We start from the raw sequence: 26,020 nt of genomic DNA, 5'->3' as shown, positions 1-26,020 counted from the left end.
ATTCTTTAGCTCTAAACTGCTTCCGAAAGGGATTCCATGTTCTTTCTTCCCTCATCTCTCCTGTTCCACTTGTCTGAGTAACCTCTTGAATTGGTGCAAGGCTTGTGCAATGGTTTTTGGCAACACTGCTTAAGTCACTTCCAGATCTACTGGTTCTGTTCACGTCTCAACATAAAAATGTTATGCTTTCCTACGGCTAGCACCATGCAAACATCTGCTATTCTACATTTCAGAAACCTAGAAGACTTGATGGGTGTATGACAGCTGCACTTTGCTCCTAAGTAACAGCCACTGCTTTAAAAGACAACGGGACGCTGAACATAAAATGAGAAAGCATCAATTTACAGCAGCAGAACTCTCAACAGTGCCAGCAGCAGTCCACGCACAGCGCTGCTACACCACTGCACACTACACAGCAGCAATCAAACACGTTTAGGCAAGTGCCTGGGGAACTGTTTCTGCCCAGAATTAGGAGAATGGTAACACATGCAGAAGTATTGTTGGAATATTTGAAGGATGACTGGTGGAGAAAAGATTCAGTCTGGTTATCATATCAGGTTAGATGATGCAGGTCTCTATAGCAGACAAACCACATGGTTCCGTGTTGTAAAGAAGTGAAAGCCAGTGGGCAGATGAACACAAAGCAAAACAAGCACGCTGGGAAAATCACCTTTATGGCATTATTTTTGTCTGTTGAGGAATATGGCACTTGTCAAGATCACGGAAAAGACACCCTAGATCATGGTTTAACGTGTTAAAGGAGGACACACAGGAAGTCATAGCTTGAGGGCATATGTTTCGGGCTTCTTAAGCCAAGGTATCAGTTTTGCTATTGCTTTAGAAATCTGAAATACTTCAGCCATTCCAGCCTGCTTCATACATTACAAACATTTTCAGCAAGAACTGAAATCTGGGATCAAACCTGTAAATAAATGAATTATAAGGAGGTGGTACTTTCTATAAAGCTTTAATGCACATTGGATGACAACCCTGACGATTAAAAGGAATGGGGGGAAATATTAGTTTAAGAGAAATTCAGTTACACATTATTATGTTAAAACAAACAATCTTGGCTGCAGCTAAATCAAATAATTTATTAAGACATAGCACAAGTTTTTTTTCTTTTTCCTTTTTTTTTAAGCTTTAAGAAACAAAGCTTAAAAAAAGCTTTAAAACAAAAGCTTTTTTAAAAAATAACAAGAATATCCTTTCCTGATTAAAAAGAACCAATAAGGGTTCTTAACAAACATCTTAAAAGGGTTGCAAATTACTTGACTGGATAGAATATATAAATGAATTAGATCTTAACAATAAAGTTGGTTCTATTTGCTTTGCTATCCAAGATCAGAGAAAACCCAGCAAATAAACCATATACGACATAGAATTTTAAAAATTACATTAATGTCACTATTTTAACAAAGGAAGAGACATCTCGATCCTTTTATATGTGGTTGCATTCATCAACAAAAATAAATTGATTTACAGGTAAAATAATTAAAAAAACATTGTTTTCCTAAGGCATATAGATGCATATAAAATATATTTGTATATATATATGATACACAGTACGTATTTATAATGCTGGGCATCAGTGAAATTCCTTACTCAGATGTCCAAGTGGAAGGAATATTGGTGGCAAATATTAGCCACATTTATCTCAATCCTGTTAAAACTTCACATTTTATAATTATATTTCTCTTTTTTTTTCAAAGAAAAATGTATCAGCTCTGACCAAAATAATCTGAACTGGCATCTCCCCCCCATTTATTTTGTGCAATGGATGTTCAGAATACATATACTGATTTACTTCTAAAAATTATATTTTATCAATGAATACTTTATGCTGTCCAATGCCTCTGTAGCTTTGCAGCCTCTGATGATACCTCAGGAAAGACAGTATTTGCTTTTTTGATAGTTTAGAAAATGTCAAAATTTCACTTAGTCTATTAATCCATTAATTTAGCTGAACTGAGTAAATTGTATCCTGTCTTTTCTGTTCTTTCTCTGGGAACACAGAAAAACAAAAGACCTCTACCTATAAAAAGCCCACACTTTCATAACCACCACGGACCTATACAAGCTATGTAAAATCATATGCGCCTTACAAATTCTAGTGCACTAATGCGGAAGTAAAACATGTAAAAGCATCAATAAAGACCGTCCTTCATTTCCGTACTTCCAAGTATTTAACAAGCTCTGCAAATATAATGAAAACCTCTCTATTAGGAAACCAGATTTTACAGGTGTACTGTGATGTCTCTAGTGCTTCCATAAGAACAAGTGGTTACCGATTCTCTTATAAAGCTGGAACTTGTTTTCATATTTATTATACTGACACCCTGAGATTTTTTACATTTAAAAGAGCTACCTGGGATACATATATAAATGTAACATATCTTGGAATATGGATTAATACACTTTATCAAGAAAAAAATGCTTTATTTAAGAAAAGAAGTTGACCTTAAAAACATAAAAGTTCTAACCCATGCTTTTTGATAAAATGGCAAATTACTCCAGATCTACTAGTATAATTCAGAGCAAAAGCCTCACCTAGAGGACTTAATACATCATAAATTAATTTACCAGAGAGATTATTCCTTCATTTTTTATCTCAGCCCTGATTGTCAGATTTACTGAAAAAGTGAAAAGGTCAAACATCTGATAATTCAACTCATAGCAGGTTGTCCTTCATCACATCGTATCAGACAGAGGGACAATTACTTAATTTACAGCACTATTAATGTAGTTAGTATATTAGGTCCTCTGGATCTAATTTTTCATTTCCACCCACAAATCTAAACAGACTTTTATTAAGGGCAGAATGTGGAACAGTTTTTTACATGTATTTAACAAGAGAAAGGCAGTTCAAAACTGAGTATCATCTGAAATTTTTGAAAGATACATTTAAATATACTGTCCTTACCAACTCTCATTTTGTATTTTTGCACCAAAATCACATGCTTAGTTATGTAAAATCTAAACACATACTTCAGAGAGGAGAGATGATGTTGTTTGTAAGTATTGCCTGTTAGAGGAATCATAGCTATAGCACAGTTGGGCAGCCATACGTGCTTTTCTTTGAGACTGAAGCCCCCAACTCTTTAGCTGCAGATCTTTGCCATGGGATTGCAATTTCCACCCATCTATCACTTAAGAGTCATTCTACACAGGACTCTGAATAACAGGCAGTCTGAACACTTGTCTTACTTTGTATGTATCATGTCCCCTCACAGAGCAGTTTTAATGTATTCCTCAGAACTTTTAATACTTAATTCCTCCAAGGGCATGAAGACAGAAACAGTGCCCAGCTCAATCCCATGTGCAGACAGTGAGTAAAAGCCCGTAAGAGGCGCTAGAAAGGTCTCTAAACTTAGTATAGTCTCATCTGATTTATAATCCAGATGTATTTATCTTGAATAAGCTATACAAGGGAAGAAATGGATTTACAACTGAGATTCTATCAGATACTAGATTTTAAAATACAAATGGAGGCTCTTACAGGGCTCTAAACCACTTTCATAATGATGAAGGGTCATATAAACACACATACACTGACAGGCAAAAAATAATTCTTACAGATTTATGTTTACTCATGAAAATGAGATCAATGAAAAAAAAGTATTAACTGAAAAGAATGCTGTGGATGATTTAAAAGTACAGTTTTCTTTGTAAAAACATACTACAAGGAAAAAGACTTCAGGCAATAATATGCAGTGGACTAATTAGAAAAAGAAAGTAGGCCATGTTACAAAAATCATACTGTTTAATCAGGCCATGAAAGCAATGGAAAGGCAGTTGCAGAGCACTGCAAATTGTCGAGTTAGATCTTTTAATTTGAGTAAGAGGCACACAGATCAAAGAAGGATTAGATGCTATCATAGTATCACACTGGTGGCATATATATGAAGAAAGTAGGGCATTTACACACACTTTCTCACTTTGGTGCTAAAATTTTCGTACTGTTTCACAATTTAAAGGCAGGTGCGAAAAAGTATCTCTTGGCTGATTACCAAAGTCTCTAAGTTAAATTACTGTATTCCTTACAGAGTTCATCACACCCCAGTGAATAATAAAAAAAAATTTTGGGGGTGGATAAATTTCTTAATTCATGCTGTCAACTAACACATTTAAAACCTTTTCCTCTATTTATGGCACATCAACATTCAGATGAACCACTCTGCTTTATGAGGAACAAATAAACCCATTCTTCTTCCATGCATTCTGGGTCTGCAATGTTTAGAGACACAGGGGACGGAAAAGGAAGGGAAGAAAGCAGTACTACGGCATATCAGCAAAACCTAGATGGACAGCTTGCAGAAAGCCAAAACTAAGCTGCCCAGATGGGTGCTTAGCTCTAAGACAGTCTGGATCCATCCCAGATTTAGAGTAACACAGGCCTAAGGCCTCTGGAAAGTACTACTAGGGTATGTATGTATGACCTGAAAACAAAAACTGGTTCGAATTACAGTTATGAACATATTTTAAACTGAAAGACAAAAAGGTTCGGAAGTTAATAAGAAATATAGTTTAGCAATGAAGTGGAAGAACATCTGCAAGACAATGGGTTTTACAGCTTTTGCCTCCTCCACAATGTGTTTCAAAAGTGAAAACTTGAAAAATGAAACCAGCTTTGTAAGTGAAGTGATCTCTCTCATAATAGTTCAAAAATAATTATAGAAAAGGTATCACAACTTTCAGTATCACTTCAGTCACTGGAAAGTTCAAAACGTAAAGGAAATCTTTAGTTTGACGTTCTACTTAGTTCACAACATGTGAACCCTTTCAGCTTGCAAGAACACAGAGCAAGACTGTATGCTTCCAGTGATTCAGCCTAAGTGAGATATTGCTCCATCTTCTATAGCAGGGATGCTTTAAGTCATAATCTGCACACTGAAGTCATCTGACAAATCAGAGCGATGGTCTGAGCAAGCTACCTAACTAGAACAGGACACACTTGATAGGGAACCAGTATGGTAAACCACTCCCTGTGAGACAGCTCCAATGAGAACTTCTCCCTATGAGAAAGACAGTATGAAATACAGTGACAAATAGCTTAACATCAGGAAGTTTGGAAGTTTATTTTGGATAATTAAAATAGTATTTGAAAATTATCACAGTTTTTCTTTAAGTGAATTTCAATATATTTGGTTTTGACTTGTAAAATTAGAATGCTTAATACTTCTGTGTTTACTTTGTGGTTACAAAAAAATAAGGCAAACAGAAAAAGATAGAATAAGGCATTTCTAGCTTGGCTTAAAATAAACCAAGTCTGACTGAGTTCTCTGCTTATCTACACATGTAAGTTGGTGTAAATAAAATCATCACTTTTGTAAATTCAGCTTTGAATTATATAGTCCATTATGTAACTAATGTAACAGAATTTTTCTTTTTATGGGAAGACTATATATGTAAAGGCTTTCAGAGCCCCTAGACTTTATTAAAAATGAATCTCGTAGAAAGTTCAGCATGAAAACATGAATGTCCAGGGACACCTGTTTTACTTGGTTATGTCAACCATTCACTTAAACAATGAAGTCGACATGTATGCTGTCATGAAGAATATTCAAGTGTGTCCCTTTTTTCACCTAATTTTTCTAAGTATGTTTAATGACTTGCAGAAGACAGTGCCAGTGAGTAACACATAAAAGTTTGATGAATAATTTAAAATAGTCCTCAGGAAAGAGGCAAAAATCTAACCATTAAATAATCTCCCTACTCTGTCAAACTGCATTAAAAGGACTAGATACTAGTGTGCTTTACCTCCTTAGCTCATCCACTTTCTTAATTCTGTTATGTTTTGAAATAAGGTACAATATATATCCTATGCTTTAATCCACAGGAATGAAGTTTACTTCTTTTGGGTCTGTTCTAGCAAAGAACCTATACATTTTGTCTTAATTTCCACCACCTATTTATGTAGCTCTGCTGCATAACACTAACTGTACAAATAGCTACACTAAGAACATTTTGCTATATTCAACTGTATTCCACTTTAACAAAAAATAGGTGGGTTTCCTTGAATCCTCCATGGAGTGGATCAGCTTTGCCACATTTGAAGACTGATCTCCTCCTTTCTTCTTGATCCCTGTAGTGCTTCTACTCCATTGGGTGAATTTCTGTATGACTATTGGTAAACGCACTTGGAAAACACAGGACTGGACAAATGAAGTTATATTTTTTCTTTAAAACCGTTGCTTTTTGCTGATGCTTGCTTACCTCATTGTCTGACTCCACAAGCACTTGATCATATTCACTAAGAGCTACTAAGAACATGATAGATGTGACGTTTTCAAAGCAATGTATCCATTTTCTTCTTTCTGATCGTTGGCCTCCTACATCCACCATTCTGCAAAATTAACACCCACATCAATTCTATGAATACCTTAACAGATAAACACACGGTCACACACACAATGACAAATTTCAAGAATTCAGTTCAGCACAGTGTGGTTTGTTTGTCTTAATGATATTTTTTCCATTGATATTTAATGAAATCTGTTCTAAGTAGACAGTAAATCATATTTGCTTTTAAGTCTGATGCGTTTTCTGTATTTAAATTATTGTAGGTCTCAAACCCCTCAGATTTCTGAGATACATCACTTGGCAATATATGGCCTGTGTATTCAGCAGAATGTGAACAGAACGGACTGGGTGGTATGCCTTTTCCCCCCCAAATTACCAAAGTCAACATCCCCAACTTGTTAAAGCTGCACTATCTTAAGAGGACAAATAGAATATAATAAGTATCAACTAAAACTTTTAATAGCAAAAATTAAATCTCAAATTTGCTCACAGTGTATTCCCACTTCATCCTATGTCTCAGAATAACTATATACAGGTGTCTAACTTGGAATTAAATAATTATTTTTTAAACAACTGTACTTGCAATCACGTAGTGTGATTCCTCTGTAAAGGAGACCGATTTCTCTCTAAAAATCAACTACACAACTGATAACTTTGTATTCCATAATTTACATGAATTACGTGGACATACGATTGTATTTTCAGATTATTATTCATGGTGAAACTTTGATATGTATGACTGAGAAGATGAACTGCAGGTTTTCTATCAGTAATAATCTTCACAAAAAGACCAACCTAATTATCTTTCATCCTTTTGACATCTTTAACATCAGCTCCTTATTGTAGGTGGACAATTACATGAAAATACAATGACCACGATCAAGTTTTAAAAAACCAAAATAAGTGCTTTTTATGCACTCTGAACCAATATCTTATACATGGTATTACTAATGTAAAAGGAAAAGAAAATAAGTAAAGCAAGTGGGTATTAAAATGTTTTTCTACCTGAAAATGACACTTTGTAAGTCGAATGGATATTCAATGATCCCCGTGGTTGGGACTCGAACTCTGAGCACATCTTGCTGAGTTGGCAGATAGGTGGAATCTGCTATGCGGTCCAAGTCGTTAAGATAGCTATAGACAGGGAGAAACAACAGGAATGCAAGACAGTGACACCATCACCCCACTGAGGAAAAGAGAAAGGAAGACTTGGGAACGGGAATGGGCTGTGGGGTAAGAAGAAGTACAACAGAAAGAAGAGCATTATCGGCACAAAAGCGGGTACAAGGTATAGACGTGTGCTTCATCCTCCCTTCCTGTATAGTTTCATGACTTCAAGTAAATTCTAAAGATGGGTAGCATAATTACAATGGGTTTTGTTATTTTTTTTGGTTTTATGTTGTTTTGGTTTTGTGTTTGTTTTGCATTTTTTGGTTTTGGTTCAGTTTTTGTTCCTACAAGTTTGCTTGGCTCTCACATGTAAATTCACCAAAGACTGAAAGTTTACAATTATGTAATTCTACGCAACTTACAGACAAATAATATTTTAAAATGTGTGAGAAATACAAAACTGCACAGTTTTATTTGAACATGTAATATACTTCATGATACTCATTCTGCAGTGTCTACACATACATGGATAGAGAAACATGAGTCTTCCAAGGAACAGTGAACTGCTATAGAATAGATCATTACCAGTTATAAAATGAGAGGAGGACAAATGGTACTGTTTACAGATTAAAATAAAAAAAAAAAAAAGAAAAAAGAAAAAAGAAAAGAAAAAGGAAAAGGAAAAAACCACCTATTTAAAATAACTCTCCAGATCTTGTTACCAGAAGGCATAATTCATTATTTAGTGGGATATCTGGCACTCTGAAGTCCTGCATTCTCACTGAAACTTCTAATTAAGTTAATAAGCCTATAGTACATGAAATATATCCCAGTTGGTTAGCAAATAACCTGAAATCACTATGAAATTGCTTGTAAAGTTTCATTAACTGCAACACAAAACTCTTCTGCTACTGCTCGATGGTGGGTTTTAATGACAAAGCGCCAGTGTAGTGATGATTTAATTCTCATAAAAGAGATGCTTCAAAAAAGAAGTGTACCAATGCATGTGTGACAGCCTATTTGGGTCCAGGAGCTGGATATGTCATGAAATCAGTTCACCAGGCAGCTTGGACTCTCCCCATGGCAAATATCTGGGGGAAAAACAGCTGCAAAAAATGAAGGCCTTAGGCATTTGGTTCCTTCCCATCAAATGAATGACCTACAGTTAGCTACTGAAAAGAGAAAATAATCTACCGACGCCCTCATCCACTCTAGAGACAATTTATCAAACGACGACAAAGTTCCATTAAGCTTTGAACATGTCCTTTTCTTGTAGTCATTAGTGAATGTGGTCTTTTAAAATAAACGCCCACAAGAAGCAGACTTCTTACAGATGCTCTGAATTTCTTAATGAAATAGTGAGAGCAAGCTATCCCAAACAAGGACAGAAACAAAGCAGTTTGATTTCTGCCTTACAACGAAAATACAGAAGAAAGAATTTGTTAGGTCTGGGAGGGAGCCGAAAACATCACCAAATCTTTCTCACTATGATTTTATTCATGAATGATTATTCCAGTAATAAACACTGCATACAAGAATGTTACACAGTCAGAAAGATGTACTGAACCATATATCTCAGGTAACTCAGAAGCTACTCCTCTGCAAATACTTTCTGAACACACTGATTAGTTTCTGTCAATAAGAAAAACCCTGAGGATCTGAGCACTCATCTGCCTCCCAGTGTTTTACATGAAAAGCAGAATAGACAAGCACATCATAAATCCATAAACATCACAATAAGAAGGCAATGGTGAACTAAGCTTCTTTTCCCCCTCCCATCTATTAAAAAAATTGGGTTTGTATTGTGACTGAACTTTGGAAGAGTACAAAAAAACATTACATGGTATAGTGATATTCACAAGAGCAGGAGAATTTAAACTGAATAATAATGTGGGTGGCCCATTTACACAATCATCCTCTTGCATTCCTTTGGCAAGCTTCAGCTGTGGTCTCCAACACGAGCCTGGTTACCACACCTCTGCTCCATCAGCACTGTGGACGTTACTGTAAAGATGCGCTGTAATGCACATCTGGATGATTTTAGAAAGGCAATAACACAAAGGGATATAATCAAACAGTTAAATCTCATTTGTGTTACTGGAAACCGCTAAACAGGCAGATTAGTACTTCTCTTTTTTTCCCCTAGCACAAATCACTGATGTAGTTCAGTTCCAGAAGCATTAATTTATCCTTAAAAATACTTATATTTTCCTCATCCAGTTCTGCTCAATTTCTGGTCAGTTACTAAACAGCAACATTCTCACTCATTTCACCTGCAGCACCTTACAGAGCCTAGACAGTCCAGAGAAGAGTCCTTAAGCACCCTTACGGAATACGGATTTCCCTAGACTTCTTCACTTAACAGATCAGAGTTGGGGCTCTCTGAGAAGTGTCCTAGTTAATACATTCAAACCCAGAATCAAGGAAGCAGTGTCAAAACCAGTGAGAGTACCTCACAGAACAAAGTATCAGATAGCATGCTCAAAATCCTTTAAAAAGAAAATCTTTGTGATACTGACAAATCGTAACCAGAGTTTACAGTCCAAGAAAAGCGATTTAGAATACATCCTGCATTTTTGGTTTTCAAATAATGACATTGAGCCCCCACCACTTCTCCTTCTAACTTAAAACTTAATAAACAAGCATATTATTGTATCTATTTATTTAAATGAAAATGTCCCAGTTCTTTGTTGCGCCACCTTAATTCTATATTTTTTATTATTGCTGTTTTCATGTTGTGAGCATATAGAAGATAGTCAATAAAATTATTTTTAAGTAGAAAAAAATAATATTTTCCATTTAAGTTTTGGGGTTTTTTTTTTAACAGAAACATTTCTGCTGAAGAATTACTTGTGCTGGAATTCAGACTTTAACAAAGTTTGTGTATTGTTAATCTGAAGCAAAGGAGTAAATATTGTCTGCTACTGACTCTTTAACAGTTCTGCAGCTCAGTTACACTTACTGTTGCTATGAGAGTACATGTAACTTCACATTCTGCTATCAGCTTCAAGGGGATTAAACATGTTTCTGAAAATCATACTGAAAGCTTTACCTGCAGAAGCAACACAAAGTTCCCTTCTCTAAAATAGCTGAAAACTTCTTAAATCTCTCTTAAAAAAAATTATCTATCTATATCTATATCTATATCTATATCTATATCTATATCTATATCTATATCTATATCTATATCTATATCTATATCTATATCTATATCTATATCTATATCTATATCTATATCACCCTCTAGAACAAGTGACACAATTGATTAAAAAAATCCATTATTTGGGTAAGAACATGTAACACTGGGATTGACACCAGCGTCCTTTTCCATTGTACCCACTGCTTTATATCACATCTGAAGACTTTTGATATATTGCAGATATGAACAGTCTCTCTTCAGCCAGGTGCAATCTTCTTAACATGGCAGTGCGAGCATAACACTATACTTCTATGTCCATAGTACCAAAGAGACAAAAATCAAGGCATATTCTTTTTTCAAAGCACAAGAACTGATTTTTGCATTGCATTGGGAGGGGTGGGGTGATAAGTCTGATTTTTCTGAACAACTGTTTTGTTGTGTTGAGTCACTATTTCAAAATGCTGAGAGGGATTATGCACATGAATACAGGGGACTATTTAAAACAAACAGACAGACAACTGGAATAACAGTATTTAAAGACATACTAACAGCACACACAATTTTCTCATATTACTACTGCAACTGTTCCTATAACACAGAAAATTTAGAATGTCATTTATTTGTTTCATCATAGTCAAATTCACTGCCACAAGAAATATTTACAGTTTCAAATCTTCTTCATACCGAAAGGGTTGGAAATTTAACTTTTTTTCCCCATAGGAAAGCTGGGGTTTAAAGAAATCTCTGATCATCAGGGGAATGCAGCACTGCATACACAAGCTTTAAGCATCCAATATATTTTTAAACTAACAATTTATTTATTTTTTTAATTAATTTAGCAACCAGCAACATTAAATAAAAACATCAAAACATGCTAGCTAATGCCAATTCTTTTCGAACTTCAACCGTGCTGGCTCAAGCCCCTCTCCAGCTGTACCTCTGCCCATTCCCAGCTGCCCGCTCTTTTGCTCGTGCAATGGCTTGATAACACATTTCTGTCAAAATTACTTTGAATAGTGAAGAAACACTATTGAAGTTGTTCCAATTAAGCTAGCTTATTTGATGGAAACAGCCTGGGGTGTGGGAAGTCCATGTGTACCAGCAGGAAAGCAGGGTGGAGTGACTTCCTCCCCTGGCTTATCTGCAACCAGAAGAGGACTTATGAAGCCAGGGCTGTGTGAAATGGCTCAAGTCTCTGAATTCAGGTGAGCTAGAAGTTAATGAAAATTTTTATTGACTTTTTTCTAAACTGGCTTACTAAAAAAAAAAATCACCATGGCTTTAAAACACTCATCTAATGCAGCCAACAAAGTACTGACAAATATATTGCTCATCTGGGCAAACAAATCCTGTGCATGTACAAAAATATTAAGCACATAAAAGATAAGCACAGGGTATTTTACAATAAGTGCCTAACTCAAAATGTATGCACAAATACTGCAGTGGGCCTTTGCAATGTAACTCTTCAGCACGTCCTAGGAAGGGGTAGCCCTTACCAAGAAATATAACACACATGTATTCTTGCAAACAACATGTAAGACTTGTCATAAACATGAACTACCACAAAAAGAATGTTGCCAACAATTGCCCAAACCAGATGTTTCCTCAGTTTATTAACTTAAAAATTTTAAATCGTAATAACTATATGGGTATTGGAAATACCCTGGCAGCTGTCCTGAGGGCTAGTCCCAAAGTGGGTAACCGCCAGCATTGCCACAGAAAATTCAGTTGTATGGGTAGCAGCAACCGTGCAAGCCATCTAGGTCTCAACTATATGGCACTCTGAGTTTATTTTTACCATCTGCTAAGAAATGTCTCACTTTGATGAGACACTAGCTATATGGTCTCTCACCCAAACAGTATCTACTCAGCCCGGCATTATACAAAGGAATAAAAAAGGGAAAATTGCTTGAAATTACTTAAAAGAAAAAAAAAAGGCCAAATCACATAGCTCTGAGTAAACTTATAGTACAGACCAAGTTTATAAAGTTAATTATACCCGTAATTAGTTTTGTAAATTGAATTCTAGTGGCTGTGGAGGTAATTTTCCAGGAGCTTGTTACAGAGACAGGCAGAAGATGCATTACTGAAGCAATGCATGTATAATGAGCTGTTGGCAGTGGCCGTCCCTTGACATCAGGACAAACGGCCACCGTTTTGCAGCACACTTGTGATATGCATGCTGACCAGACATGGAGGAAGCCTTTTGTCTCCCAGCCAGCACTGAGAAAGAAGTACTTGTGTTTAATGCACTTTACACCACCTACGACAAGGTCCAAGCCCGCCACCAGCTTCATGGAAGCTGTCAGGCTATGGAGGTGCTAACAGTGCCCTTGAAAGAGACCATGTTTCAGAGGTCTGTTTGTCCACATTTCAAAACAAACAGGAGTGAGATCACAGGGGCAGACCAACTGGCTCTGTATTTTCCTACATGCCCTTCCTATATAGAAATCAGGCAAAGAAGTGAGACTCCTAACGTTAATAAAAAGACCAGATCTGTTTTAACTAATAAACTTCTTCAAGAACTTATTAATAAATATAACACACATTGCCATGAAGAGGTAGCTCGACATTCAGCCTTAATTAGTTTCACAGAATCACACAGAATCACAGAATGTTAGGGATTGGAATGGACCTTGAAAGATCATCTAGTTGAGCTACAGAGCCTAGTGAAGACAGACAAACAAAATTTGAGTTTATGTTCTGTGAATGAGGCTTTGAAGCACCTTCAACATGGACAAACATGGGGCTGGCACTTCAAACAAACACCCTCCTTCAGCCATGAGCTACTATTTTCCAGCATCTTTGAGGCCAGAATTTCATCGCAAGTAATCGGGTGCTAAAGCAGCATTTTCTTAGCAATAATTCCATAAGATGAATTTCTGTAACTTTAGTTTAAGCTTAGTGTATAGCGTAATTAATCAAAAGAAGGCATTAAGGCATAGTCAGACAAATGCAGAAAAGCTGCCTTTCATATGCATGCATCATTCATATGCTGCCTTTCATGCATTCATCTATAACACTAGTTTCTCTTTCCAAGGTTAAAAATGAGATGGATCTGTTAATCAATACTGCCTAATGACTCTGTCCAAATTCAGCAGTCAAAACTAATGTAGCAAGTTACAATCATAGAATCATTTTTGCTGGAAGAGACCCTCGAGATCGTAGAGTCCAACCGTAACCTAACTCCGGCACTAAACCCTACCCCTAAGAAATTAATCTACGCATCTTTTAAACACCTCCAGGGAAGATGACACAACCACTTCCCTGGGCAGCCTGTTTCAATGCTTGACAACTCTTTCCATAAAGAAATATTTCCTAATATCCAATCTAAAACACCCCTGGTGCAACTTGAGGCTATTTCCTTTTGTCCTATCACTTGCCACCTGGGAGAAGACAACAACACCCTCCATGCTACAATCTCCTCTCAGGTAGTTGTAGACAGCGATAGGGTATCCCCTCAGCCTCCTTTTCTCCAGGGTAAACAGCCCCAGTTCCCTCAGCTGCTCCTCACCAGACTTGTGCTCCAGGCCCCTCACCAGCCTCATTTTCCTTCTCTGCACTCTCTCCAGCACCTCAATGTCTTTCTCGTAGTGAGGGTCCCAAAACTGAACACAGGATTCCAGATTGGGTGTCACCAGTGCGATGTAGAGGGGGATGATCACTGTCCCAGTCCTGCTGGCCACGCTATTGCTGATACAAGCCAGGGTGCTCTTGGCCTTTTTGGCCACTGGGGCATACTGCTGGCTGGTGTTCATCCAGCTGTCAATCAACACCCCCAGATCCTTGTCCTCCAGGCACCTTCCAGCCACTCTTCCCCAAGCCTGTAGCGCTGCCTGGGGTTTTTTTGATCCAAGTGCAGGACCCAGCACTTGGCCTTGGTGAACCTCGTACAGTCGGCCTCAGCCCAATGATCCAGCTGGTTCAGATCCATCTGTATGGCCTTCCTACCCTCCAGCAGATCAACATTCCCACCCAGCTTGGTGTCATCTGCAAACTTACTGAGGGTGTACTCAATCCCCTTATCCAGATCATTGATAGAGAGATTAAACAGAACTGGCCCCATACTGAGCCCCGGGGAACTCCACTCATGACCAGCCACCAACTGGATTTGACTCCATTCACTACCACAACTCCTTGGGCCTGGCCATCCAGCCAGTTCTTTATCCATCAAGGAGTACACCTGTCCAAGCCCAGAGCTGACAGTTTATCTAGGAGAATGCTGTGGGAAATGTGTCAAAGGCTTTACTGGAGTCTAGGTGCACAACATACACAGCCTTTCCCTCATTTACTAAATGGTTTACCTTGTCATAGAAGGAAATCTGGTTGGTCAAACAGGACCTGCCGTTCAGAACTCCATGACTGATTGCTTGGTTATCCTGTATGTGCCCCATGATAGCACTCAGGATGATGTGGTCCATGACCTTCCCGCATGACAGGCCTGTAATCCCCTGGATCTTCCTTCCAGCCCTTCTTGTAGATGGGTGTCACATTTGGCAACTTCCAGTCAACTGGGACCTTCCTGATTGGCCAGGACTGCTGACAAATAAGTGAAAGTGGCTTGGTGAGCACCTCTGACAGCTCCCTAAATACCACTGGGTGTATCTCATCTAGCCCCATAGACTCGTGGATATCCAATTGGTGCAGCAAGTTGCTAACCATTTCCCCTTGGACTATTTGGGCTTCATTTTGCTTCCCATCCCTGTCTTCTGGCTCAGGGAGCTGGGTACCTGGAGCACAACTGTTCTCACTATTAAAGACTGAGGCAAAGAAGGCATTTAGTACCTCAGCCTTTCCCTCATCCTCTGGCACTCTCTTTCCTCCCATACCACCAGAGCGTGGAGATTCTCCTTAGTCCTCCTTTTCTATAAGCTTTTTTTGTTCACTATTAGAGCAGTAGCCATGCCCAGCTCTAGTTGGGCTTCAGCCCTTCTAATTTTCTCTCTGCATAACTTCACAGCATCCTTGAAGTCCTCATGAGTAGCCTACCTTTGCTTCCAAAGGTTATCAATTCTCCTTTTATTCCCAAGTTCCAGCCACAGTGCTCTACTCAGCCAGGCTGACCTTTGGCTCATCTTTAGACACACAGTGATAGCCTGCTCCTGCGTCTCTAAGATTATCTTCTTCAATAGTGACCAGCCTTCCTGGACTCCTTTGTCCTTCAGGACTGCCTCCCAAGGAACTCTGCCAACCAGTTTCCTAAACAGATCAAGTCTGCCCTTTGCAAATCCAAGGTAGCAGCTCTGCTGACCACTCTTCCTTACTTTTTCAAGAAAGGAAAACTCAACCATTTCATGATCACTGTGCCAAAGGCAACCTCCAACAGACACGTTGCCCACGAGCCCTTTTCTGTTCACAAACAACAGATCCAGTGGGGCTCCTTCCCTAGCTGGCTTCACTGACCAGCTATATCAGGAAGCTGTCTTCCACATACTCTAAGAGCCTCCTAGACTGTTTCCTCTCTGCTGTGTTGTACTTCCAGCAGACATCTGGTAAGTTGAAGTCCCCCACATGGACATGGGCTAGTGATCATGAGACTTCTCCCAGCTGTTTACAGAATATTTTGTCTGCCTCTTCATTCTGGTTGGGTGGTCTGTAACAGACTCCCACCAGGATGTCTGTCTTGTTGGCCTTCCCCCTGATTCTTATCCATAAACACTCAACCCTGTTGCCACCATCATTGAGCTCTAGACATTCAAAACACTCCCTAACATACATGGCTATGCCACCTCCTCTCCTTCCTCACCTATCCCATCTGAAAAGTTGATAGCTATCCAATGCAGCACTCCAGTTGTGGGAGTCATCCCACCACGTTTCTGTGATGGCAGCTACATCATGGTTTTTCTGCTACACAGTGGCTTCCAGCTCCTCCTGTTTGTTGCCCATGCTGCATGCATTCATATAGATGCACTTCAGCTGGACTACTGATCCCACCACCTTTTTTGTAGTGAGAAGCCCTAATTCCTTTGTGGCCATTCTCAGGTGCTTCCACGGTTTCTAACACAACTATAACCCTTGTGTCTTTGCTACCACATGGCGCTCCATCCCCCACCTCCACTGCTGAATTAATATCCACTAGCACCCTAATAAACCCTGTGCTTTAAAGCACCTGCGAGACCTTGTGAGCAAAGAAGTCCGTGGAGCAGTGTGCCTCTGAATGCACTGCTGCCAAGAAGGGATCTGCCTGGCAGTGCACCAGAAACACTCCAAGAGAAATCCCTAAAACAAAACCAAACATGTTGAGATCGAGGTAATTACTGGCACAGATAAAAAGGTCAGTATAAAACCAGTGAAACTTACTTGTTACCACCTAGCCTGCAAAAAATATGACGGCTTCTTAATCTATATAAGAATGAGAGTACAGGGCAAGAGGGAAGGGACAAACCCCAGTAAACAGTTTGTTAATAGAAACTTTGTCAGGTGATTTCAGTGTAAACACAGCTATAAAAGCGAGGCTCACCACCAACTTTTCATTTGCAAATGCTTTCACTGTGTTCAACCACATCTAAGACAGATACCACATGGCTTTTTCTAGGTATGATAGCACCCACAAATATTTCCATCTTTTCAACCCTAAAGATCTCAGGTTTCACACAGAAAGGAAGTGTTTTCCTTGCAGTTAGGATAGTTCATAAGTATAACCCTCTACAAAATGCACTCTGTCATACATGTACAGTGGTGGTGGAAGTGAAAATAAAACCTTAGCCAAAGTCTACGACTCATGCTAAGTAGGCAATCTGTTTAATAAGATTTGATATATCCCTGTCTTTTGTAGCCTGGCTACTCTGGAATTGGGTAGAGCTACTCTCCGTACTGTTACTTGAGTTTGGGGAGTTGGAGGATTGTTGGTTTGTTTTGCAAAACTCTGAACCAGCTCATAAGACAATCACAAACTAGCACTAGTTTTGACAGTGAGCTGGAAAACAAGCTTTGAAAGGGAAAAGACTTTTTCTGCTTTTTTGAGGAACACACAACTTGCTTGTCTTTCAAATCCACAAATGAGAAATGTTAAAGTTGCTGTTAGGGGAATTTTCCTACCTCACAGACCTGCCAGAGTGACACAAGTGTCTTCTTTGCTAACACGCAGCACCACAGTAAATGGAATTAATTTTCAGTGTAAAAACACAAGCTGTGAACACAGCTAAGTGTAAATAAGTATTGTCATTTCTGAGCCTCTACACCACCGGTGAAAAGTTAAAGCATATTTACCAGTTTCCAGAACTATTTAATCTTAATGTAAACACAGTAAACCCAAGATCTTCACAGTGAGTTAGGAAGAAGTCTGCACCGTGTTCTTTTTATCCTTATCCCACCCAAATCCTACCTAGCTGTCTCTCTCAATTTCCTGAATGGCTAAAAGCCAATCTTAGCAAAGGCTAAAAAAAGCAAGTGATCAAATTAAAAAAATGCTTGTGCTAACTTTTCTTAATAGGAAATGTGGTTTAAAAATTATACCAATATTAAAAACATGTTCAGTACTGCATGAAAAAAAGGATGGTGAAAGAAATACACGATGTATACTGCTTTATATAACCCCACTTCCCTTTCTGAATTTCCCTATCTGTTGCATAAACTTCAGTTTTTCCGTAGGATGCAGTGTCTTGGTATGCAGCGCCTTGTACGCAGCAGATTTCATGTCCCATCTTTCTTCAGACCTTCCCTTTATATTTGGGGACTATATCAAAGGCATAATATAGGTTTAGCATGGTGCTGTTGCTAGTACTTGATCGTAATCTTCAAGACTTCCATTTTCATGTGCTGTTTTATCTTACTTGCAAACCCTACACAAATAAGGCTGTGCAAATTGTAAATACATGAAAGCAGAATCTACCATTCTGCGACACAAATTGTTCCCATATATAGCTTTAGAACCTTCAGGTACATTTTTATAAATGAAGGGAAGAAAGAACCAATGAACAGTTCTAAAATGTTTTTAAATTAGGATGTGCTTGTGTATCTTACAAATTATGAGCATATGGTTTCCTCACTGCCAACAAATGAGTGTTACAAAGATGTCACACAGTTGCTCATAATTTGCTACGCCAGTGTCAGCCACATAGCAGGTCTCAATTTAGGACAGTATTAGTTCTTCTGAAAGGCTCACAAAGACCCATGATGCCCTAAGAATTCCCTACAGCTTTATGAAAAAAAAAAAAAAAGGAATGTTCTGATTGCTAGAGGCAACACCAGTCAATGGAATAAACTGCTGTAGTAAAACTTAGCTTCACACACTGATCTTTCTCCTTGTGTGCACCAAGCACATCCTATTTAGCACAAAGCTATTCCACTGAAACGCAGGAGTCTCAGAAATGGAACGTGGAAGCAAAATGTTATTTTTAATGAACAGGTATGAAGGAATTAATTGCTCAGCAACTGAAGTTTTACAAAAAACTTCAAACTCAGATGGAATACTGTCATACAAAAATTATTAATGTGTCAAAGCACTACAATTCATGCAATAGTCTCCCTAAAGGTGAAACATGAGCTTTAATGAGTAGCCATCATTAGGAATCATTTGGGCTGCCACACTGTGGCAAGATATCACTGCCTGGCAAGAGAACTTGACTGTAAAAGTAGGTCAGTAGATGCTCACATACCCAAGAGAAGAGCCACTGAGGAACATCAAAACAACCAGCAGGTGGGTCAGGCTACCAAGACTGAAGTGGCCCGGGTGCATTTAGACTGGCAGCACAAAGTTGAATTATTTCTAGCTTGGTGGGCCTGTGATACCTCAGGCCACCAAAGAAGAGATGCAACATATAGATGGGCCCATGACTGAGCAGTGGACTTAACTATGGATACTAACACACAGATGATCCATGAATGTGAGTCATGCACTGCAGTCAAGCAAGCCAAGTGGTTAACGACTCTGAGGTATGGAGGACAATGGCTAAAATATAAATATGGGGAGGCCTGGCAGATTGACTATATTATAACACAATCTCACAAAGATGAAAAGGCAAGTTTCATGTGCTTACAATGGTGGAAGCAGCCACTGAATAGCAGGCAACATATCCTGTACCCCACGGCACCACCTGGAATACTGTCCTGGGCCTTGAAAAGCAAGTCCTATGGCAACACGGCACCCCAGAGAGAAATTAGTCAGATGATGGGACTCATTTCTGAAACAAACTCATAAACACTTGGGCCAAACAGCATGGCATTGAATTGGGTGTATCACATCCCCTATCATGCATCAGCCTCCAGGAAAATCGAACAGTACAATGGACAGTTAAAAACTACACTGAGTGCAATGCTTGTTGGAAACTTCAGCAATTGGGATTCACATTTAGCAAAGGCCACTGATTAGTTAACACTTGGGGATCTATCAGTTGAGCTGGCCATGCCCAATTGAAGCTTTCATGCACTGCAGAAGGGGATAAAGTCTCTACAGTGAACACGAAGAATACACTAGGGCAAGCAGTCTGGGTCACTCCTGCCCCAGGCAAAGACAAACCCATCCATGGGGTTGCTTTTGCTCAAGGACCCAGGTGCACTTTGTAGTCAACACCGGAGGATGGAAAAGTCCAATGTGTTCCTCAGGGGGATTTGATTCTTTTTAAGAAGACTGCATGACTTGAACTGTATGATGTTAATTGCTACTGGTAATTGTCACTTAATACTGTATGTCATTCAAACAGTACTCAGTAAGTATCTTTCAGATGAAGAGTGAACTTTGATACAACCAAACCAAGTGCAGTGGTGATGGAACCAGGACTGGCTTCAACAACTGGCATCCAGCAACTTCCTCAAGGTTGACATCTTTAACTGGCAGACTGTGCCAGATAAACCAGCTATGTGTTCTGGATCCAGCATGCAACAATCTAACACCACATAAGACTTCCACTGCCCTGAGAGACTGTTAAGACAGATGGAACCCAAAATCATGGAATAAATGAATAGCACGAACATTTGAGAGGGATTAAATGATACCATGGAGTAAGGGAATAATATCTGTGTGTATATACATATATATACATATATATGAAAGTAGTAGTAATTAATTTGAATGTATTGGTAAGTGTAAGACCTAAGTATGACATAAATGGTATGGACTAAGGGGTGGAATATGCTGGTTCAGCTGAGATAGGGTTAATTTTCACAGGAAGCTGGGAGGGGACACAGCCAGGACAGATGACCCATACTAACCAAAGGGATATTCAATACCATATAATGTCATGCTCAGTATAAAGTGGGGCAGCTGGCCAGGGGAAGGCTCGCTGCATGGGGAGCTGCTGAGATGCAGAGTGCTCCTTTTTTCCCTCGGGACAGGTGGTTTGGCACGATCATGTTTTGACCATAAAGTGTGGCCTTGAGTGTGGCTCTTCCAGGATCAGTGGTACAGGACCAGTGTTTGTGATTGCTGCCACCAGGGTGGCTGCTCAGGAGTGGGATGTACATTGGTGTTGTCGTGTGGTGAGCAGCTGAATTGTGTATGCCCTGCTTTATGTATTGTTTAATTGTCACTGTTGTTATTATCTTCTCCCTTTTGCTGTTCTGTTAAACTGCTTTTATTGCAACATACTAGCTTTGCCTTTTGTTTCCTGATTCTCTTCCCCATCTCACTGGGGGCAGAGAGGGATAAGCAGCAGCATGTGGTTCAAGTTGCCAGGTGGGGTTAAACTATGAGGACAGTGGGGTATTAAATACCCACTGGCACAGCTGACACGGTGGAATAGGAACTTGAGTGAAAATTATATATAATTATCTGAAGCGTTACAAAACACAGCCATGGAAAGTAAACAGATATCCTCAGTGCTTGTGTGGCAACTAGAAGGTCCTTGGCTGGAGGTACACAACGACTTCCAATTCATGGGGCATGATAAAGAAGAAGTTTTTCAGTAAGGCTTTGGAACACTTTCCAATTCACAGAATCACAGAATGTCAGAGATTGGAAGGGACCTTGAAAGATCATCTAGTCCAATCCCCCTGCCGGAGCAGGAACACCTAGATGAGGTTACACAGGAAGGTGTCCAGGCAGGTTTTGAATGTCTCCAGGGAAGGAGACTTCACAACCCTCCTGGGCAGCCTGTGCCAGTGCTCTGTCACCCTCACTGAGAAGAAGTGGAACCTCCTGTGTTCCAGTTATTACCATTGCCCCTTATCATTGGTTGTCACCGAGAAGAGCCTGGCTCCATCCTTGTGACACTCACCCTTTACGTATTTATAAACATTAATGAGGTCACCTCTCAGCCTTTCCTCTTCTTCAAGCTAAAGAGACCCAGCTCCCTCAGCATTTCCTCATAAGGGAGATGCTCCACTCCCTTCATCATCTTTATTGCCCTGTGCTGGACTCTCTCCAGCAGTTCCCTGTCCTTCTTGAACTCAGGGGCCCAGAACTGGACACAATATTCCAGACGGGGTCTCACCAGGGCAGAGTAGAGGGCAAGGAGAACCTCTCTCAACCTACTAACCACCCCCCTTCTAATACACCCAGGATGCCATTGGCCTTCCTGGCCACAAGGGCACAGTGCTGGCTCATGGTCATCCTGCTGTCCACCAGGACCCCCAGGTCCCTTTCCCCTACACTGCTCTCTTGGGTCATTCCCCAACTTATACTGGAACCTGGGGTTGTTTCTGCCCAGATGCAAGACTCTACACTTGCCCTTGTTACATTTCATTAAATTTTTCCCTGCCCAACTCTCCAGCCCATCCAGGTCCCGCTGGATGGCAGCACAGCCTTCTGGTGTGTCAGCCACTCCTCCCAGCTTGGTGTCATCAGCAAACTTGCTGACAGTGCACTCTATTCCCTCATTCAAGTTGCTGATGAAAATATTGAATACTACTTAACATTTCCTACTTTTTCTTCATGAAGGGAAAGCCTTTAGTGTCGTATTGGGGCAAAATGGTGATCACAGAATCACAGAATCGACTGGGTTGGAAAAGACCTCAGAGATCATGGAGTCCAACCCTTGGTCCAACTCTAGTCCGTTTACTAGATCATGGCACTAAGTGCCATGTCCAATCTCAGTTTAAAAACCTCCAGGGACGGCGAGTCCACCACCTCCCTGGGCAGGCCATTCCAATGCCTGAGCACTCTCTCTGTAAAGAATTTCTTTCTAATATCCAGCCTAAATTTCCCCTGGTAGAGTTTAAGCCCATGCCCCCTTGTCCTATTGCTAACTGCCTGGGAGAAGAGACCAATCCCCACCTGGCTATAACTTCCCTTCAGGTAGTTATAGAGAGTGATGAGGTCACCTCTAAGCCTCCTCTTCTCTAGACTAAACAACCCCAGCTCCCTCAGCCTCTCCTCATAGGTCTTATGTTCAAGTCCCTTCACCAGTCGTGTTGCTCTTCTCTGGACCCACTCCAGCACTTCAATGTCTTTCCTGAACTGAGGGGCCCAGAACTGAACACAATACTCCAGGTGTGGCCTCACCAATGCAGAGTACAGGGGAAGGATCACTTCCCTTGTCCTGCTGACCACGCTGTTTTTGATACAGGACAGGATACCGTTGGCCTTCTTGGCCACCTGGGCACACTGATGGCTCATGTCGAGCTTCCTGTCAATTAGCACCCCCAGGTCCCTTTCTGTCTGACTGCTCTCCAGCCACTCTGCGCCCAGCCTGTAGCGCTGCGGGGGTTGTTGTGACCAAAGTGCAGCACCCGGCATTTGGCCTTATTGAACTTCATCCCATTGGAATCAGCCCATTTTTCCAGTCTATCCAGATCCCTCTGCAGAGCCCTCCTGCCTTCCAGCAGGTCGACACTCCCTCCCAGCTTGGTGTCATCAGCAAATTTGCTGATGATGGTCTCAATCCCCTCATCTAAATCATCAATAAAGATGTTAAACAGGACTGGAACCTCCAAAAATTTTAGTTGCAATCCAAATTCTGCAAGTTGTCACATAAATGTGAAATGAAACTTAAGACAGCTCTCTTTCTTACTGACAACAGTTAACACTGCTGCCTCTCCTTTCTTCACAGTTTGAAAAGCCATGATAGAGTCAGACTTTCGACTGGTAACCTGTTTACATTTGGTTTAAGGTCTTGACACCCTGTAGAGTACATATTGAATGATCTCATCTCAAACAGCTATTACTCAAGGCAATCCACAGTGTGGTGTTGGTTTGCATCTGTCTCACACCATGAAGAGTATCTTAAAGGGAAGTGGTTTAGCGGTAAGCAAGTGGTTAAGTCACCCTATAATGTATATGTGAAGTGACTAACCTATTTACCTGATGTGCTCTTGACTTTACCACAAAGAAGTCTAGAAACTGATTTTAAAAACAACACGAACTCCCAGCCTCTGGAGCATCCAGTAGCAAGGGAAGAGAATGGAATGTATTTGTTGAGCCTCCAAGTGGTTCAAATCAACACCCAGGATGCAGGAAATTTTCCTTTTCAGACCCGAGCTTCATCTCTTCTAGTAAACAAACATCTGATCTATTTTTCCAGGGTACAGCAGTGGGTATAAAAACATAAGAAGTGTAGCTAACAATGACAAAGCAGGTCAAAAGTTGACAGAAAGTTAAGGTATAGAAACAAACAGGATGTATTAGAAACTACAAACAGAATTTAGAAACAAAAAAAGAAACAGAAAATACAGAGGACATGCAACCTCTGAGGGAAAAGGAGAAAACCTGTGAAGACAAGAGGTCTGAGGCATTATAAATCTTATGAACTGTTGGGAGATCTATCTACCATTTGATTGCACCTCGCAGTATTTACTACTGTCATACTATAATAAAGTATTTTTGTGCAGCTTGCATTTGTGATGGTATATCAGAGCAGATTATGGGCTTGAACAGGTATAAGAAAACGAAAACATCAGTGATTAACTACCCCTAGTTAGAATCTTTAAGATTTCAGATTACCACCAACTGTCATTCTGTGAAGCAAATACAGATATAATCCTAAACTAGATGTACTCCACTCCTTAAAGCATCCTCTGAATTAGGTTTACTAAGTGTATAATCATGCATGTTTGTGCTGCATATACATACAAATATGTACACACACATATAGTATAAGAAGCTAAAAGTAAAAATTACTTAGTTAGTAACAGAAAATGACATATAGTTGTTAGTAGCCATCATGTACTTACTATTTAGTTGAATCTGATAACTGATATTCCCGTCGTCTATCATAACACTCCTGAATTCCAGGGTCATTCCATAAGCTTCTTATTGCATCTACATATGGGTTCTCGAAAGTTGACACCTTCTCTACATCGACTTCTCGAACTAACTGTGCATGAGCCTAATTCAAAACAAACAAAACAGTAAAATTTACTCCACGTTCTATGCTTGCAGATAGCATATATACAATGAACATGATTAACAGGGATAATTTTTCATATTGGCCATACCACCAATATGCCTGTGCAATTTGAAAAATCAAGTACCATGAAGAAGGTTACGAAGATGGAGAAAAGGAGACAACCGTTAGAGGGAGTTCCAGAAATGAGGAAGAACAGAAAAAAACTTCACATTTTTATTGATAGTACATAGACCTCAACACGGACTAGCATATAATTTATTTTTCATGCTAAAATGGACAGTTAAATAGAATACCTACCATCCGTTCTACCAACCAAACCACTCATTAGCACTGAACTCAAGACACCTGGACAACATATAGAAAAGACTGTAAAACCCCAAGATATCCAGAGTTGGATATTTTACCTAAATGTGTATTCTTGTGAACAAACTCAGTGATGGTGCAGGAAGGAGACAGTACTGTTGTTTTATTGGGAAAGACCTTAAAGCAAAGTGTGAATGAATGAACATAAGTAAGAGTACTGAATAAATTATGAATGTGTGATGATGTGGTGTGTTCAAACAAAGACTAATAGTGCTAAATACGATATTAGACAGAAAGTAAATTAATAAACATACGTATGGGCCCTTATTTAAAACTATGCTTACTACAATCCAGTATTATTTAGATGAAATGAAGTATTCACACTAAAATTTGTATTTAATTAAGTCCCTTTAAAAGAAAGATTTCATTTTAGATTTTTCAGGTAGAATCTTAGAGTATATAAACATGTTTTTAAAATAATGGCTAGTGAACCAGCTTGACAGATTTAGACCCTGACGGTAGCTGGGAGAATGGAAATGAGGAAGTTTGCCTTTCAGAGATTGATTTAAAAAGTTCTTAAGGTTACAACAAAAGTAACGGAAGTTACTACTAAAAAGGAAAAGCAAGAGTATTAGAAATTGTTTTTAGTTTAAATTTGTACTTTAAATTACTGAGATTCTTAAAAAGTAATATCTAAAATTGGCAGTAGCTAATAAGAAATAATTCCTAATAAATCCATCACCCTCCTAAATGCTTAAAGTTTAGTTAAAGCCTATGGAGTTGAAATCACCAAGGAAATATAGCAGAATGATTTCTAATTTATCCTGGAAGTATAACAAATACATGAATGTGTGTACCTGTGTAAAGCCTGAGAGATTCAACTCTCATAGCTAATTTGCATTTGAGGTGAGGACACAAACATATTTTCATCTTAAAATCAGGT

General features: G+C 39.4%; 1 protein-coding gene across 2 annotated transcripts in view; it reads right to left on the bottom strand.

Moving 5' to 3' along the window:
* LOC102093509 (guanine nucleotide-binding protein G(q) subunit alpha) overlaps nucleotides 1-26,020 on the bottom strand; it is a 148,010-nt gene that overhangs the window by 21,137 nt on the left and 100,853 nt on the right. For both annotated transcript variants that reach the window (XM_065045935.1, XM_065045936.1), the window contains exons 3-5: nucleotides 24,599-24,753; nucleotides 7,309-7,437; nucleotides 6,217-6,346 (exon numbers count right to left, since the gene is read on the bottom strand). In XM_065045935.1, coding sequence (XP_064902007.1) covers nucleotides 6,217-6,346; nucleotides 7,309-7,437; nucleotides 24,599-24,753 — 414 coding nt within the window. The remainder of the gene's footprint in view (nucleotides 1-6,216; nucleotides 6,347-7,308; nucleotides 7,438-24,598; nucleotides 24,754-26,020) is intronic.

Source organism: Columba livia, chromosome Z (assembly GCF_036013475.1).
Source record: "Columba livia isolate bColLiv1 breed racing homer chromosome Z, bColLiv1.pat.W.v2, whole genome shotgun sequence".
Lineage (NCBI taxonomy): Eukaryota > Metazoa > Chordata > Aves > Columbiformes > Columbidae > Columba > Columba livia.
The sequence above is the reverse complement of the archived record's forward strand: the minus strand, read 5'-3'. Positions and strand labels throughout refer to the sequence as shown.